General features: G+C 43.0%; 1 protein-coding gene across 1 annotated transcript; it reads right to left on the reverse strand.

The window, feature by feature from the left end:
* Positions 1–8,178: 8,178 nt before the first annotated feature.
* Positions 8,179–10,054, reverse strand: LOC108307491 (olfactory receptor 52M1). Its single transcript, XM_017532845.2, has one exon. The coding sequence runs from the start codon at positions 10,052–10,054 to the stop codon at positions 9,101–9,103; it is 954 nt and encodes a 317-aa protein (XP_017388334.1). The 3' UTR covers positions 8,179–9,100.
* Between the last annotated feature and the right edge of the window lie 2,791 nt (positions 10,055–12,845).

The following is a 12,845-nucleotide window of genomic DNA, read 5'->3' on the forward strand; positions in this document are numbered from 1 at the left end:
TGTGGGACTTGCCATAATTGTGTTAGCATGGGTCTTCCCAAGAACAGATAAAGATGGAACTAGATATCTCAGAGGCTTATTGAAGGGGGCTGGAAGAAAATGGCCATAAAGGAAGATGGGGAGAGAGAGGGATCTCAGGAGAGGCTAGGAGCCACGAGGTCACAGTGCAAGTCTCCTTTTTGGGATGGTGGAAGGAAAATAAGGAGGTTCTTAAATGTCTGTGCATCTCTAAGAATGTTTTGGAAAGGTTAATGGAGACCTTGAACAAGGGCACCTATGAGGAGTCCAGTATCTCACAAGGTTAGGCCTGTGCTCATTGATTGGTCAGAAACAATCAAAGGGAAGTGGAGCCTAGAAAATGCCATGTATTTCTAGAGCACAGTGACTGAGGCCATCCAATATGCTGTCTGCATTCAACCTTAAAAGCATGTTTTCATGGCCATCACAGTCCTTTCTTGCACTGCATGCATGGTCTTTTCTTGCACTGCATGGATCTCCTTCAAACAGATGTGAGGAACATCTCCTTCATAGCTCCAGTGGGCCTTCCTTGCTGAAGGGGATACTTAGAGGAAGGTTAATAGAACAAACAACAGCCCTTTTCTCTGAAGTAGTTTTAGGACAGGGCTCTTCCTCTCATTCCTTTGTTACTCAATTCTTCTCACCCTCAACTATTGCCATGGCAAATCTTGGTGGCTTTCCTAGTGGGGTGACCCCAATTGTTTATTCCTGAGAGGACTGACTATTTAATCGTACCTTTATCTGGGGAATGATCCACATGTATGTGCATAGTCCCAATTGGTCAAGGAAGCACCAGAAAATGTCCAAGTGGATCACATGGCTTCATGTATTTTACATATCTATCTTCATATACATTGTATAAAGGCAACACTCTTCCTGCTAATCAAGATAAATTACTTTTGCCAGTATGGCAACTCCTCCTCACCTTTTGGTCCGTGGGCATAGTAGTGCAAGGTATCCTGATGGCAGCTGTGAGTTGTAGCTCAATGGGACCTTGAGTCCCTTGCACACAGTGAACCTGCTTTGGGAACCAGAATCTCCAACACTGCAGAGTCAAGATTTCCAGAATTGGGAAGTCAATCTCCTAGTAGACTATCAGAAATGACTATAACATATTCCTGTTTTTACCCCTTGGGTTCCGGTATATGGTACTTCTCCTATTGCAGACGCAGCACCATATAGATCTCTAATTAAGCACACATAATGTATTCTGAAGGCTGACATTCTGCTTCAGTGAGATGCTGCTTTAGTTGTGTTCTTAGCAGGTATCCTTAATAGCCTGAGGCCAGCTGCTTCTGTTAATGTTATACTACCAGTGAATCCCATGGTCATCAGCCCTATTCTATCTTGCATATCCTTTGCTGTGAATCATGTCTATTCCTTTGATCCTGTGCCATGTGGGGTCCCTTGCCTGTAGTTAAGGGATTTGGAAGTCATCAAAGTAGTACTAATGGCCAAGGCTCTGTGGACAAGAAAGGCAAACCCACGCCCAAAACAAATATATAACTGGAAGTAGAAACCACTGGCCCTCCCAGAACATAGAGGCTCAATGTAGATCTGAACTGCCACTAAGTGGCCTCCTTGAGGAGCAATACATATGGGCTTCGGGAACCATAAATAGGATCTTCTGCTGCCACTGATGCCATTCTATAAGCAATCATTCCAGTTCTGAGCTGAACAATGAAAGCTAGCTAACTTCAACTAGTGGAATCACTTCATCTACTTGAACGTTCAGTGCCTCATGGGGTAGATGTCTTTTAAAGATACAAGAATCTTCACAATTTGGGCCTGATTCACACATACTCAAATTTATGCCTCTCTCCCAGTCTTTCTTGCTTTTAATCATCTGGTCTCTTTGTAAGCCCCTGACCAGATAGAAGGCAGTTGGCCACTACACAGAAATTTAAAGAGATTCTCATCCTGGGCCACTTTTTCTTCAATAAGTGATAAAACTACTTGATACCTGGTTATCCACTTCCCATGGAAGGAACTGATAATTGATAAACTTGTTGTCAATTCGTGATAGCAAGTTTTACTAATTGAAGACTGCCTGTCCACTCTTGTAACTGCCCCTGGATATGGCTGTAATGCACGTGCCATGCATCTTAGACCACGGCTGGCCAAGCCATCTGGAATCAGGCTTGAGCTTTTTTCGTCTAAGGCCTTTACTGTACAAACCACCTCGTGTTCATTTGGCACAATGAACATGATACCATTGGATCACTGAGATGTGCTCTGGGATGTTCAGGCAGTCCATGTCTTTTAAGACTATACTACGGCACGTGACAGTAGAGTTAATGTGCCCAAGGCAAACTATGAGTCCTATTTTCTGTCCTGTATGAATATGAACTTTGATCATCATATAACTGGAATAGAAAGCAATAAACTGCCAAGTTCTCCATCATGTGTTCAGAAAGCTTTCTATTTTGGTGGGGATGGCAGTTTCAGAACAAAGTCTTGTATGGTTGTTATCTAAACAACCTGGTATAGTTATTTAAGTTTCAGTGTCTAAAAACATAACCAGTGAATGGATCTGTGGAACCAGGCTATATGGAGACTGTTTAAAGTAGGGGCTCTATTCTAGAAACTAGTCTATGTAGTAAATAGAGTAACCATGACTGTGTACTTGTGATTTCTGGAAATCAATGTCAACTCAAACTGTTCAGTAATCGTCAATGTCTAGTTCTTTCCCCAAAGTACAGTTGCCGAGTAAATTATCATAGGTGCCTTTGAGGAAGAACTGAGATAATCATGGTACATAATGGGGGCTTTTTCAAGGCTTTTCTACTCAAGGATTCAGGTACCTCTTCAATGAGTCTAGATCTAAAACTGACACAAGTTTGGGAATTGGGCCTGACATTGACTATACTAGTGATTATCTCAGCCTTCTGATCCTCCATTTTTGCTGTGTTCATAAGTGGTGAGAAAAGCCTGCTGGCTACATATCTAACTTGGTCCTTAGGGGAAAATACTTAATCTCTACTGCGCTGTCTGGGTCAAGCCACATCGGTAGTAATTAATAGGTACGTCGCCTTGGGAATTCCGGGGTTTGTGGGCTTGCATGGTGGCCATAAAAGCTGCTTCTGCTTTTTTTGTCTCCCTATCTTTATTGTAAAAGACTGAAGTGTAGACACTTTGAAGAGGTCTTCTAAAGTACTGTCTGGTTCCAGGGCCCATTGTTGCAATGTCCTTCTGATTTCAGGGACTGCCTGAGTAATTTATCCTTCATAATTAGTTGTTCCTCCACTGAATTGGGAGATGGAGAGCTGTGCTTTACCAAGGACCTTTCTAGCCTTTCCAAGAAGGCAGTAAGATTTTTACTAAACTCGTTGTCTGTCATGGTCTATCTACTTCATTAAATTCCTGGTCTATCTAAAATCGAGGCTTGGTCCTAATTCTACATAAGCCTGCCAGTATGCATACCTGAAAATGTCTCCTCTTCCAGTCTCCCATCTCATCATTGGTATCCCATCCAGGGACATTTGCTGGTACCGCTTTTCTTCCAGTTGGATAAAGTTTGCTCCCCCACCACCCGATGCTATGTGATACAAAGCTCATCCCCAGCTTTTTCTGCCACTTGAAGAGCAGCTTGTTTCTCAGAGCCCATCAGGGTTTGATTTCAAGTTAACATTTTTTTTCAGGAGACCTTAAATATTTGGGTTAAATTCTAAAAAGACTCTTTCATATATAATATATATAATATGCATATATATAATGTCAGGGTTACCTGAAAACTTGCCAAGATCCCCTTAATTTGCTTTAAGTTCTGTAGAGAGAAGAGAACCTGGACCTTACTGGGGCCAAATTCACCAGGCATCTGTTGGAGGGGCAAGAGTGAGACTGGGGCTTATCTAATCTGATGATTTCTAGGAGGTGGCAGGAGAAACTAAAGCTGGATGGGGAAGTTGGCATGAACCTGTGAAGCAGGGCTGGAGAGAGCTGGCTTCTCTGCTAGGAGTGCCTCTGGAATTTATTTTTTCAGTTGCCTGGGATTGCCCCTTGCATCCTTTCCTGATACGGCAAACAGGAGGGCCGCATTAACCCTGCACTATTGGCAAAGCTCTGGATTGCTCTGAAATGTATAGAAAGGCTGTACATATGGGGCCTCAGACCACCTGTTCTCTTGCCTGTATAAAAAGGTCCAACTGCCCAATAGTATTGAAATAAATGACTCCTGAGCCCAAGCCAGTCCTTTATAATTTGGCCAAACCTATGTACAGAGGGCTATGAGGATTTTTCCTTCAGATATTGAGGGTTAAAGCAGTCCCAATGGTTCAGGATACACTCTAGAGGAGTATAAGCTAGGGATGGTGAAGAGAGCTGGTTGCCCATTCAGAGAGAAAGGAAAACAGAGGCATTGCTCATTTCCCTCTTTCACCAAAAACTTGTGGTGTGAGGATGAAAGAAAGGCATTCCCTTTTTTTTTATTGTTGTTGTTCCCAAGTCCCAGTGACCCTAGACAGATGGCTGCCATTGCAATTTGCACCCAGGAAGCAGGGGCACCTGGAGAGTAAGAATTAGCCACCCTTACCTGTGCCTTTATTTTCCCTACTGTCGGCAACCTTTGAGTTTCCTGGGCCTTTATGCCATGAAACACGGCCTCCTTCCCTGATGCAGGGGTTTAGTCGGCAGGCATTTGTTCTGCCTGTTTACATTGTGCCTGTCGCCTGGCTTTGGATTCCTCAGATCTGGTTTTCCTTTCTAGGGCCTCAACCTGAAGCCTGGAATTGAGTTGGGGACAAAATTATTTCAGGATCTGCATTTATCTGTTGAAGTCTCAAATGGGCCTTGTGAAATTTGCAGTTACTAGCCTGCAGGAGTCACTCCACTTTTTCTAGCATAAGCAGAATGCTGGGGAAAGGAGCCCTCTCACTTAGAGAAGGGGAAAAAAAAGAAAATGGGGAAGGGAAAAAACACAGCTTAGGGGCAAAAGGGGGAGGTCTGGTGGGAAGAACCTCCATGCAGGACCCCAGCAGCAGCTGCAGTTTTCTCCCACCCTTTGTGGGCATTGGATGTGGCTTGTGCGTGCTGCAGGACACACAAAGGCACTTGAGCTGGGAGGGAAGGCATCATGCACCACCTGTACCTGCGGCTGTTGAGATGGGGCTGGGGATGGCACTTCTAAGAACAGGCTACATGGTTCTGAACTACACCTTTGGCTGAGCCAAATGCCATCATTGCCACAGCTGTAGCAAAACTGTTAACATTATAAAAGAAGAGAGAGGAGCAATTTCAAACTGTGAAAAAGATATAACAAAGTCTGGGGTTCCTAGCCAATGGAGTTCAGTCTTGGAGTCTTCCAGCAAAAGATGACTTTGGTTGCCCCAAGGGTTTACTCCAGTCCCATGTGACAGCCAGACCTCTGTGAAGGGAAACGGAGTCAGTATTCCTATTGATTACAGGGAAGAGTTGGCAGGGTTATGGAAAAGACAGATCTGACAGTTCTGTGTTTTACTTGTTGTTTTTTTTTATCCCAAACAAGCCCCCAGATGAAAGAGTTCCCTGACCCCCATTGCAGGACATGTGACAAGGCTGTTGCTCATCTGTTTGGATGCTGTGTGTGTTCAAACCCCTTTTGGGAGAGAAAGAACACAGATGGACAGGAGTCGGGCAAGCACCCCTTGGCTCCAGCCCCACAGCAGTGTCCGAGGTGGAAGCCTGCGACTCCTGAAGCCCAAGTGAGCGTGTGTTACAGTATGCTCAGTGGGATGGGTGGGAAGCTAGAAAGGGGATGGAATGGGAACACAATCTTCCCCTGGAGTCTGGCCACCCAGTGGCCAATCTCTTCTCTGACCACCTCCAGCCAGACCCTCTTGGTGTTCAGATGCTTCTTCTCTTCTTGCTGCTATGCTGTTGTGCCATTCTTCTGCTCTTCTGTTCATCTCCTCACCTGCTTGTGGGGTCTGGGGTTTATAAGGGTACAGGATAGAGGGGGTATGGCAGGTCAAAAGGCAACTTTTGATGCAAAAATAGGAATGCCTGTTCCCACTTAGGGCTGTGGGTTTCCAGGCTTGAGGGTGGGGCCTTTGCTAAGGAACATATGTTAGTTAACTCTAAAAACAATTCTATTGTACAGTTACTTCTTTATCCAGCCCTGCCTGTTCTCAGCAAGAATACTCTGTCCTTAACCCTATGTATTACCCTGGCAGCCAGAAGAAGTGAGAGCAGCTCCTGAGGGAATACCTGTTGCTGCACCAAAGTGTTACTTTTTACTAGAGAAAAGTCATTACCACTGAAAGCCCAAAGCATTTAGGGTATCTACAGTTTCAACATCCTCAAGGGCATCCCTTCCCATGCCATGTTTCAGTGTCTCAGGTTTTCCTAAATATGGCTCTGACTTTAGAATAACACTTTCCTGAGCTCTCAAACATTTCTGTGTGCTTGTAACAATTGTCTTTAGTCTGCTTTTCAGCTGTGCATCATTGCAGGGGACTTTCTCTGGTTGCTTAGAAGGAGAACCTTACGTTCTCACGCCTTATCCATTAATTGTTTAAGAGCTCTCCACTTCATTATTCTGCAGGGGCACCAGTGTAACTTAGAAGAAACCAATAAACTCTAAGATCTTGGGCCTAATCTCATCTTAGTATTTTACTGAAGAATATGCTTGCGAAGGAGAATCAGGCAGGGAGCCGGAGGAGGTTGGGAGAACTAATGGTAAATGCCAGCCTGACTTCTGTAAAGGATTGAGAGATGCTAAGGAATTATCACTAAACTTGGCCTTGCTGAAACTTTTAGAAGTTCCATGTGAGAGTCTTGGAGTCATAGTTCCCTGTCAGAAGTGTACAGTCCCAGGTGGGCCTATTCTAGGTCCCTATCATGCTGGATCACTGGGAACAGCTTCTGGGAAATGTGGCCTCAGTAGAAGCATGGTGATAGTTTAGATGGTAGCAGTTAAAACTGTCAGTCAACTGCATTCACTGTAGAAGATATGGAAGATACAATTAAAGGTTGCCACAATAATTTTCATGGCTTCTTATATGTTTCATAAGTTATTTCACTTTAGGTGACAAACATAATGTCCTTTGGCTATATTTAGATTTCACAACTTCTGTATAACAATATACGAAAGCTAGAATTACAGGAACATGGTATTTTATAATCTGACACAGACTGCACAACTATTGGAGAATGAAGACATGATTCTTTCACATGATAGGCTGAATTTCTTGAAATTCCATAAATCGGGTTCCAACTTATGTCTACTTTCTTCCAGTATACTTTCCTCCAGGAAGAAGAAAAAAAAAATGTGCGGTGGGAGAACAGCGAGATTTCTTAGTTTAACCTTACTAGATGACATTTTAAAATTTCATCAGAGGTCATTCTGGGTCACTGTGATTTGCCCTTTCACCCCTGCTCTGTAGACAGCTTGTGAGCACATACTTTGCACTGATTCCAAAAGTCTTCCTCTGGTTCCCAACCATGGCGGGATAGGTAAAGCAGAAGACGCATCTTATGATTGTTCTCCATTCATAGGGAGAACACTCATTCTCTAAACTCGGTCGAAAGTTTAAGGAAAGCTCACTACGGTGTGAGAGGATGGAAGTTAGAGATGCATGTAATTGGATCCCTAAATGATTACACATTCCAGGTACCTCAATAGTGGAGTGGTTTCCATTCTTTGGACTAACCAAAGAGAAACTAGAAAGCAGTTTCTATAGTTTCATGCAAAACTCTTTCCTTTGCACCTGACTACTCCTTTCTGTCATGCCCAATTACATGATTTGGTATATACCTAAAGACTAGTGTATTCAAAAATGTCGTGACTGTATGGAGTTGTAAATCTAGGTCTGTTCACTAATTTTACATTTTGTCCTTCCTTTGGAAGCAGCACTATAAAGAAGACTTCTTTTGGATCTGGCTTCAGAAATAATGAATGTAGCTAATGTCTGCTGTGTTGGGAACTTTAAGTGCATGAAAACTCAGACCTCCAGGAAATTTTCAGCACCTTTCCTTAGTTAAGGAAAATGTAGATCAGAGGCTGGAAGCTTTTGAGCTTTAAAAACTTGGCTGAATCCCTGGTTTCATTGTTGTTCACTGAGTGACCTTGGGCAATTATATCACTTACATCACTTCTGGGAACTCAATTGCTTCATTTGCAAAATGGAGTAATTCTTACCTTACAGTGTGGAAGTGAGGACTATGTCAGCTCTGTCAATAGTAACTAAATACTTTATTCACATTAACTACATTCTAGTTATTGTGCTAACATTTAATCTGCAGGATGAAGTCAGTGTCTTTATAAATTGTATAACACAATTTATGCTGATTCATTTTAAGGATGTAGAACTGTCGGCAGGAATCCTACAGATGGATCAGGGTTTGGGAGTGTTTCTGTGGGAAAAGGAAGGCTTATTTCCACAGAGCCCTCATATGTCTCAAGCCTGCAGAGAATACAACAAAGGCAATGTTGAGACATGGTAATCTTGTCTCATTTTCCTTCATTTACCTGACAAATTTTGGGGGGCCACATTCTCTTTCATAAGTATCCCCAAATCTTCTGGGCATACAAATAAGTCTTCTAGAACACATTATTACCAGCAGTTTGATCATCTCAATCACTAGAAGCTAAACTCGGGAAGTATCTTGTAGCTAAGGAAACATCAATTAAATGATTTAGTTTTTAGAATTTACCTCTTAAAAGATATACAGGAAACAAAGAGTAGAAAGTATTAATACGTAACAATGTATTACAAACTCCAACCAAAACATGGAGCAAGGCAGCTTAAGTAACTGTATGCAGTTCATAGAGCAAGGGTGTTCTGTCCTATTTCCTCATAAAATATAAACAATACTTCATGTCAGGATATTTCCAAGAGTTACATGACACAATGCTAAATGTTAGCAGTTTGTTGCTGTTACTGTTGGTTTACCTTCTTTGAGCTCAAATATCTTTTAGTCATAAGTTTTATATTTTCCACCTTTAGGATTTAGAGTTGTATACTTTCTTAGTATTCCTTTGGAACTACAAAAGTTGGAGACCACAGGGCCTAATATCTCAAACTGTTTGTAAAGTTCCCAACAGGAAGCAGCCTACCATATTTAAACACCTTCTCCATGAGCTTAGTTGAGAAGAAAATAGCAGTCAGCTAATCTTCCTTTCTATCCTCAGGATTTGGAGAAGCCTCTCTCGGATCGGCTTGGTGCGAACAGCATAGACAATGGGATTGAGGATTGGAGGAATGAGGAGATAGAAGTTGGCCAGCAGTGTGTGAACTGGCGGAGGCACACAGCGACCAAATCGATGAATCAGGGAAGAAACGGCAATGGGAACATAAAAGATCAGGATGGCACACATGTGTGAACCGCATGTCCCCAGGGTTTTAAGCCTGGCCTCGGGAGTGGCTAGCCCCATCACGGCCCTGAAAATCATCACATAGGAGGCAGCAATAGCCACTGAGTCCAGGATCAACACCAGAAAGCCAATGCTCAGCCCATAGATATTATTGACCCTGCTGTCACCACAAGTCAAGGCAACTACAGCCATGTGCTCACAATAGGAGTGGGAAATGACATGGGCTTTATAAAGGGGCAGCCACAGGCGGATCATCAGAGGCAGAGGTCCAATGTAGAGAACCCCCCGGAAGAGGGAAACCAACCCCAAACGACCCACCACTGCATGAGTGAGCACCATGCTATGACGTAGTGGGTTGCAGATGGCCACGTAGCGATCAAAAGCCATGGCAAGGAAGATGCCCGACTCAACAGTGGCAAAGCAGTGGATAAGGAACATTTGGCCCAAGCAGGCATCCAGGCCGATGTCACCAGCACCAAACCAGAAGATTCCAAGAAGTTTAGGCATAGTGGAAGTAGACAGAACCAGGTCAATGGCAGCCAACATGCACAGGAAAAAGTACATGGGCTGGTGCAGGCTACGCTCTACCCTTACCACAGCCAGGATGGTCACATTCCCCACCACAGCCACCAGGTACATGGAGCCAAAGGGGATGGAGAGCCAGATGTGCAGGGACTCCAGCCCTGGGATGCCAGTGAGCCAGAAGGAGCTGGGTACTGAGCAGACATTATGAAAATTGAGCATGGTTATTTATATGTGAACCTTCTCACTTGTACCACTAAAGGCAGCAGGGTGTTTTTCCTGGAAACAAAAGAAAATATTTTACTCTAAGGCCCTATAATAGGGAATAGGATCACTGACTAGATGTTAGATAATAAGTCATCCTTAGAAGAAATTGTAGAATGTCAGTGTCACATCATACTAAAATATTCACAATCTTACCAAGCACAAGCCAAAACACTCATTTGAATGTAATACATCTCTTTGCAGTATGACTTCAAGGTGTTGATATTCTTGCATCACTGAATGAATTGACCTAAAGCAAATATCTATTTGGTTATTTACCACTGCATGTAGGCTATGAGATGACTCTTGAGATAATATTGGAAGGCTTTAGAGTACAGAGTTCCTTGAAAGAAAAGGAGATGCATTGAAGTATCAGAGGATCAGAGAGTCCTGGAACTATCTAGGCTCTAATGGTAAATGAAAGCTTAAGCCTGGGACCAAAATTGACTACTGGATGAGCTGAAGTGTCTAATTTGTAGGCCAGAGTCACAAAGCAGCGGCTTGGGATGGTAAAAAATGGGACCTCCAGAGGGTGGAAACAAAGTGATTTCTGAAAGATAAAATCTAATCAAAGCTCACTTCCTGCATATTTGATGCCCAAAGGCAAAGCCTGGCAAGAGCCTCCTCCCTTTCTGAAGGCTGAATATGAAGATAAGACTCCAGAAACAGGGTTATCAGCAGGGAGGAAGAAGATACTCAGTGCAGAGTGGTGTGAAGCCTAGGATACAAACATTTGGTGATGAAACATCTTTACTCAGAGTCCAGGGCAACTCACTAACAAGATACCAATTTAAAGAAAATACATGAAAACAATTTGTGTTATCTCTGATTTGGTTTTTTTTTTTTTTCTCTGTCCAAAAGATCATACCAGAATTTGTTCCTTAGAGATCAGAGGAATGTGAAAGGAAGTGAGGAGCTTGTGAGAAGTTTAATACTCTACGTCTTGAGCCTAGTTATGTTGACTACAGTAGAATAGTCGGTTGTCTGGGCTTAGGACCTTTCTAGGTCTGTCTTCAGATCTTGGCATTGGGAGCTTAGGTGAACTGCTTTATCCCATTAGTGAAATACGACTGACCTCAATTTGCAACAGACTTAAGGCTGTGGCCTACAGAAGTTGTCATGTCCAAATGAAAATGCAGCGTCTGACAGTAACACTAAGCATTAGCTCTTTATTCTGTTGAGACTAACATGCAAAGCCAAAAATGTTCAAACATCAAAGGACTCTAGAATGTCTATCTCCAGGAAGCTGTAGTGCTCGGGAGGATGACTGCTGTAAGCCTATTGACATTATTCCATAAAGCTTCTTAAGCTGGGCTCACCTTAAGATTCTCAAAGATTATAAGTGGACATAGGTTTGCAGTAGCTGTGAAGAGGGAAGATAAAAAGGCTGAATCATTGGAGCTAGGAAGAAAAGGAGTACACAGGAACTGGCCTGTGAGGCCATCAGCTAGAATAGGGTGATGGGTTTAGTTGGAAGGTGGCTGGTTTGGCTTCCTTAACCTATATGCTGGTTCTCCATTTGCATAGATTCCTGTTCTATGTCCCAGAAGTATTATACTCACAAGCTGTATCACCCAGATTCCCTTATCCTCTAGATTCCAGGGGGGCTCAGTCAATGTGAGGCACTAACGTTAGATAAGAGGGTAAAACCAGTGATCAGAGACTTACTGTCTAGTTCCCTTCCTGCCTGCCACTTCCCTTTTGGCAGTGTCTTGGTCTTCAGCCAAAGGCCCCAGCTCCTGAAGTGACCCTTTCTGTGTCCTGGTAACCATGCCCTGCTTTACCTGGTCAGCTCTGGGCTAAGAAGTGCCACTGTTGGTCCTAGTGCCTCCCATCCCTTGTCAAGTTCCTTAACTCTTCCTATGTCTCTGCATATAGTCCCTTCAAATGCCCTTTGACTATGCCACTTGTTCTTTCATGAATATGTCAGACCAGATCCAAACAGTATATAATCTTTACCCAGTATTGTCTCTTGACAAGAAAACTGCTTCCTCAGTAGAGCACAGAATCTGAAAGTTGACAAGTCACAGAAATAATTCTAAAGGCAAAGGAGCTATAAACTCAAGGCAATTGGGCCAGATACTCTTTCCTCTGATACTAAGATTTACAATAAAGGGGTCTTGTCTATTTTACTTCTATGTCGAATCAAATGGATTTTATAGCTTGAATGGTATCCTAAGCAAAGCTGTAATATGAAAAAGTTTTGTTCTACTCCAGAAATGGAGAGCTCTTGAATGGTAAAATTAGCAGGACTCTACCAAGTAGATTTTTGTTTTGCCATGATTCCTGAGTACAGCTATTACTCCTCCTATATTGGTGAGAAAGCTGTTTCAGGGTTCATCTTTCTTTCTAATGCAATTTGAACCCCTTCGCTATTTCCCTGGCAAGTGGCTCCCTTCTAGGTTTGTGCAGAGATGATGTTGTAGGAGAATCTTAAAGGCACAAATCACAGATGAGACTAAGTGTGTACGTGGTGAATTGTGGACATGAGAGGAAGTGACTTCTCATGAAATCCAATAGGCCTCTGGTGTCACAGACCTTGTTACAGCCACATCAGATGTCCTCTGGAGTGACCTGAAACTCTGGAGAAGTTCGAATTTATCTTCTCTCACTTTCCTTTCTCATACCTGACAACATACAGGCCTGTTTCCTGATGGACACCTCCATTTCATCTCTTCCTATTCATTTCTGGGAGCACATCATGAAACTGAATAGGATATCCTTGACTGGAGAGATGTACTTCAGCTGC

This window comes from Cebus imitator, unplaced genomic scaffold, assembly GCF_001604975.1.
Source record: "Cebus imitator isolate Cc_AM_T3 unplaced genomic scaffold, Cebus_imitator-1.0 Scaffold79, whole genome shotgun sequence".
Taxonomy (NCBI): domain Eukaryota; kingdom Metazoa; phylum Chordata; class Mammalia; order Primates; family Cebidae; genus Cebus; species Cebus imitator.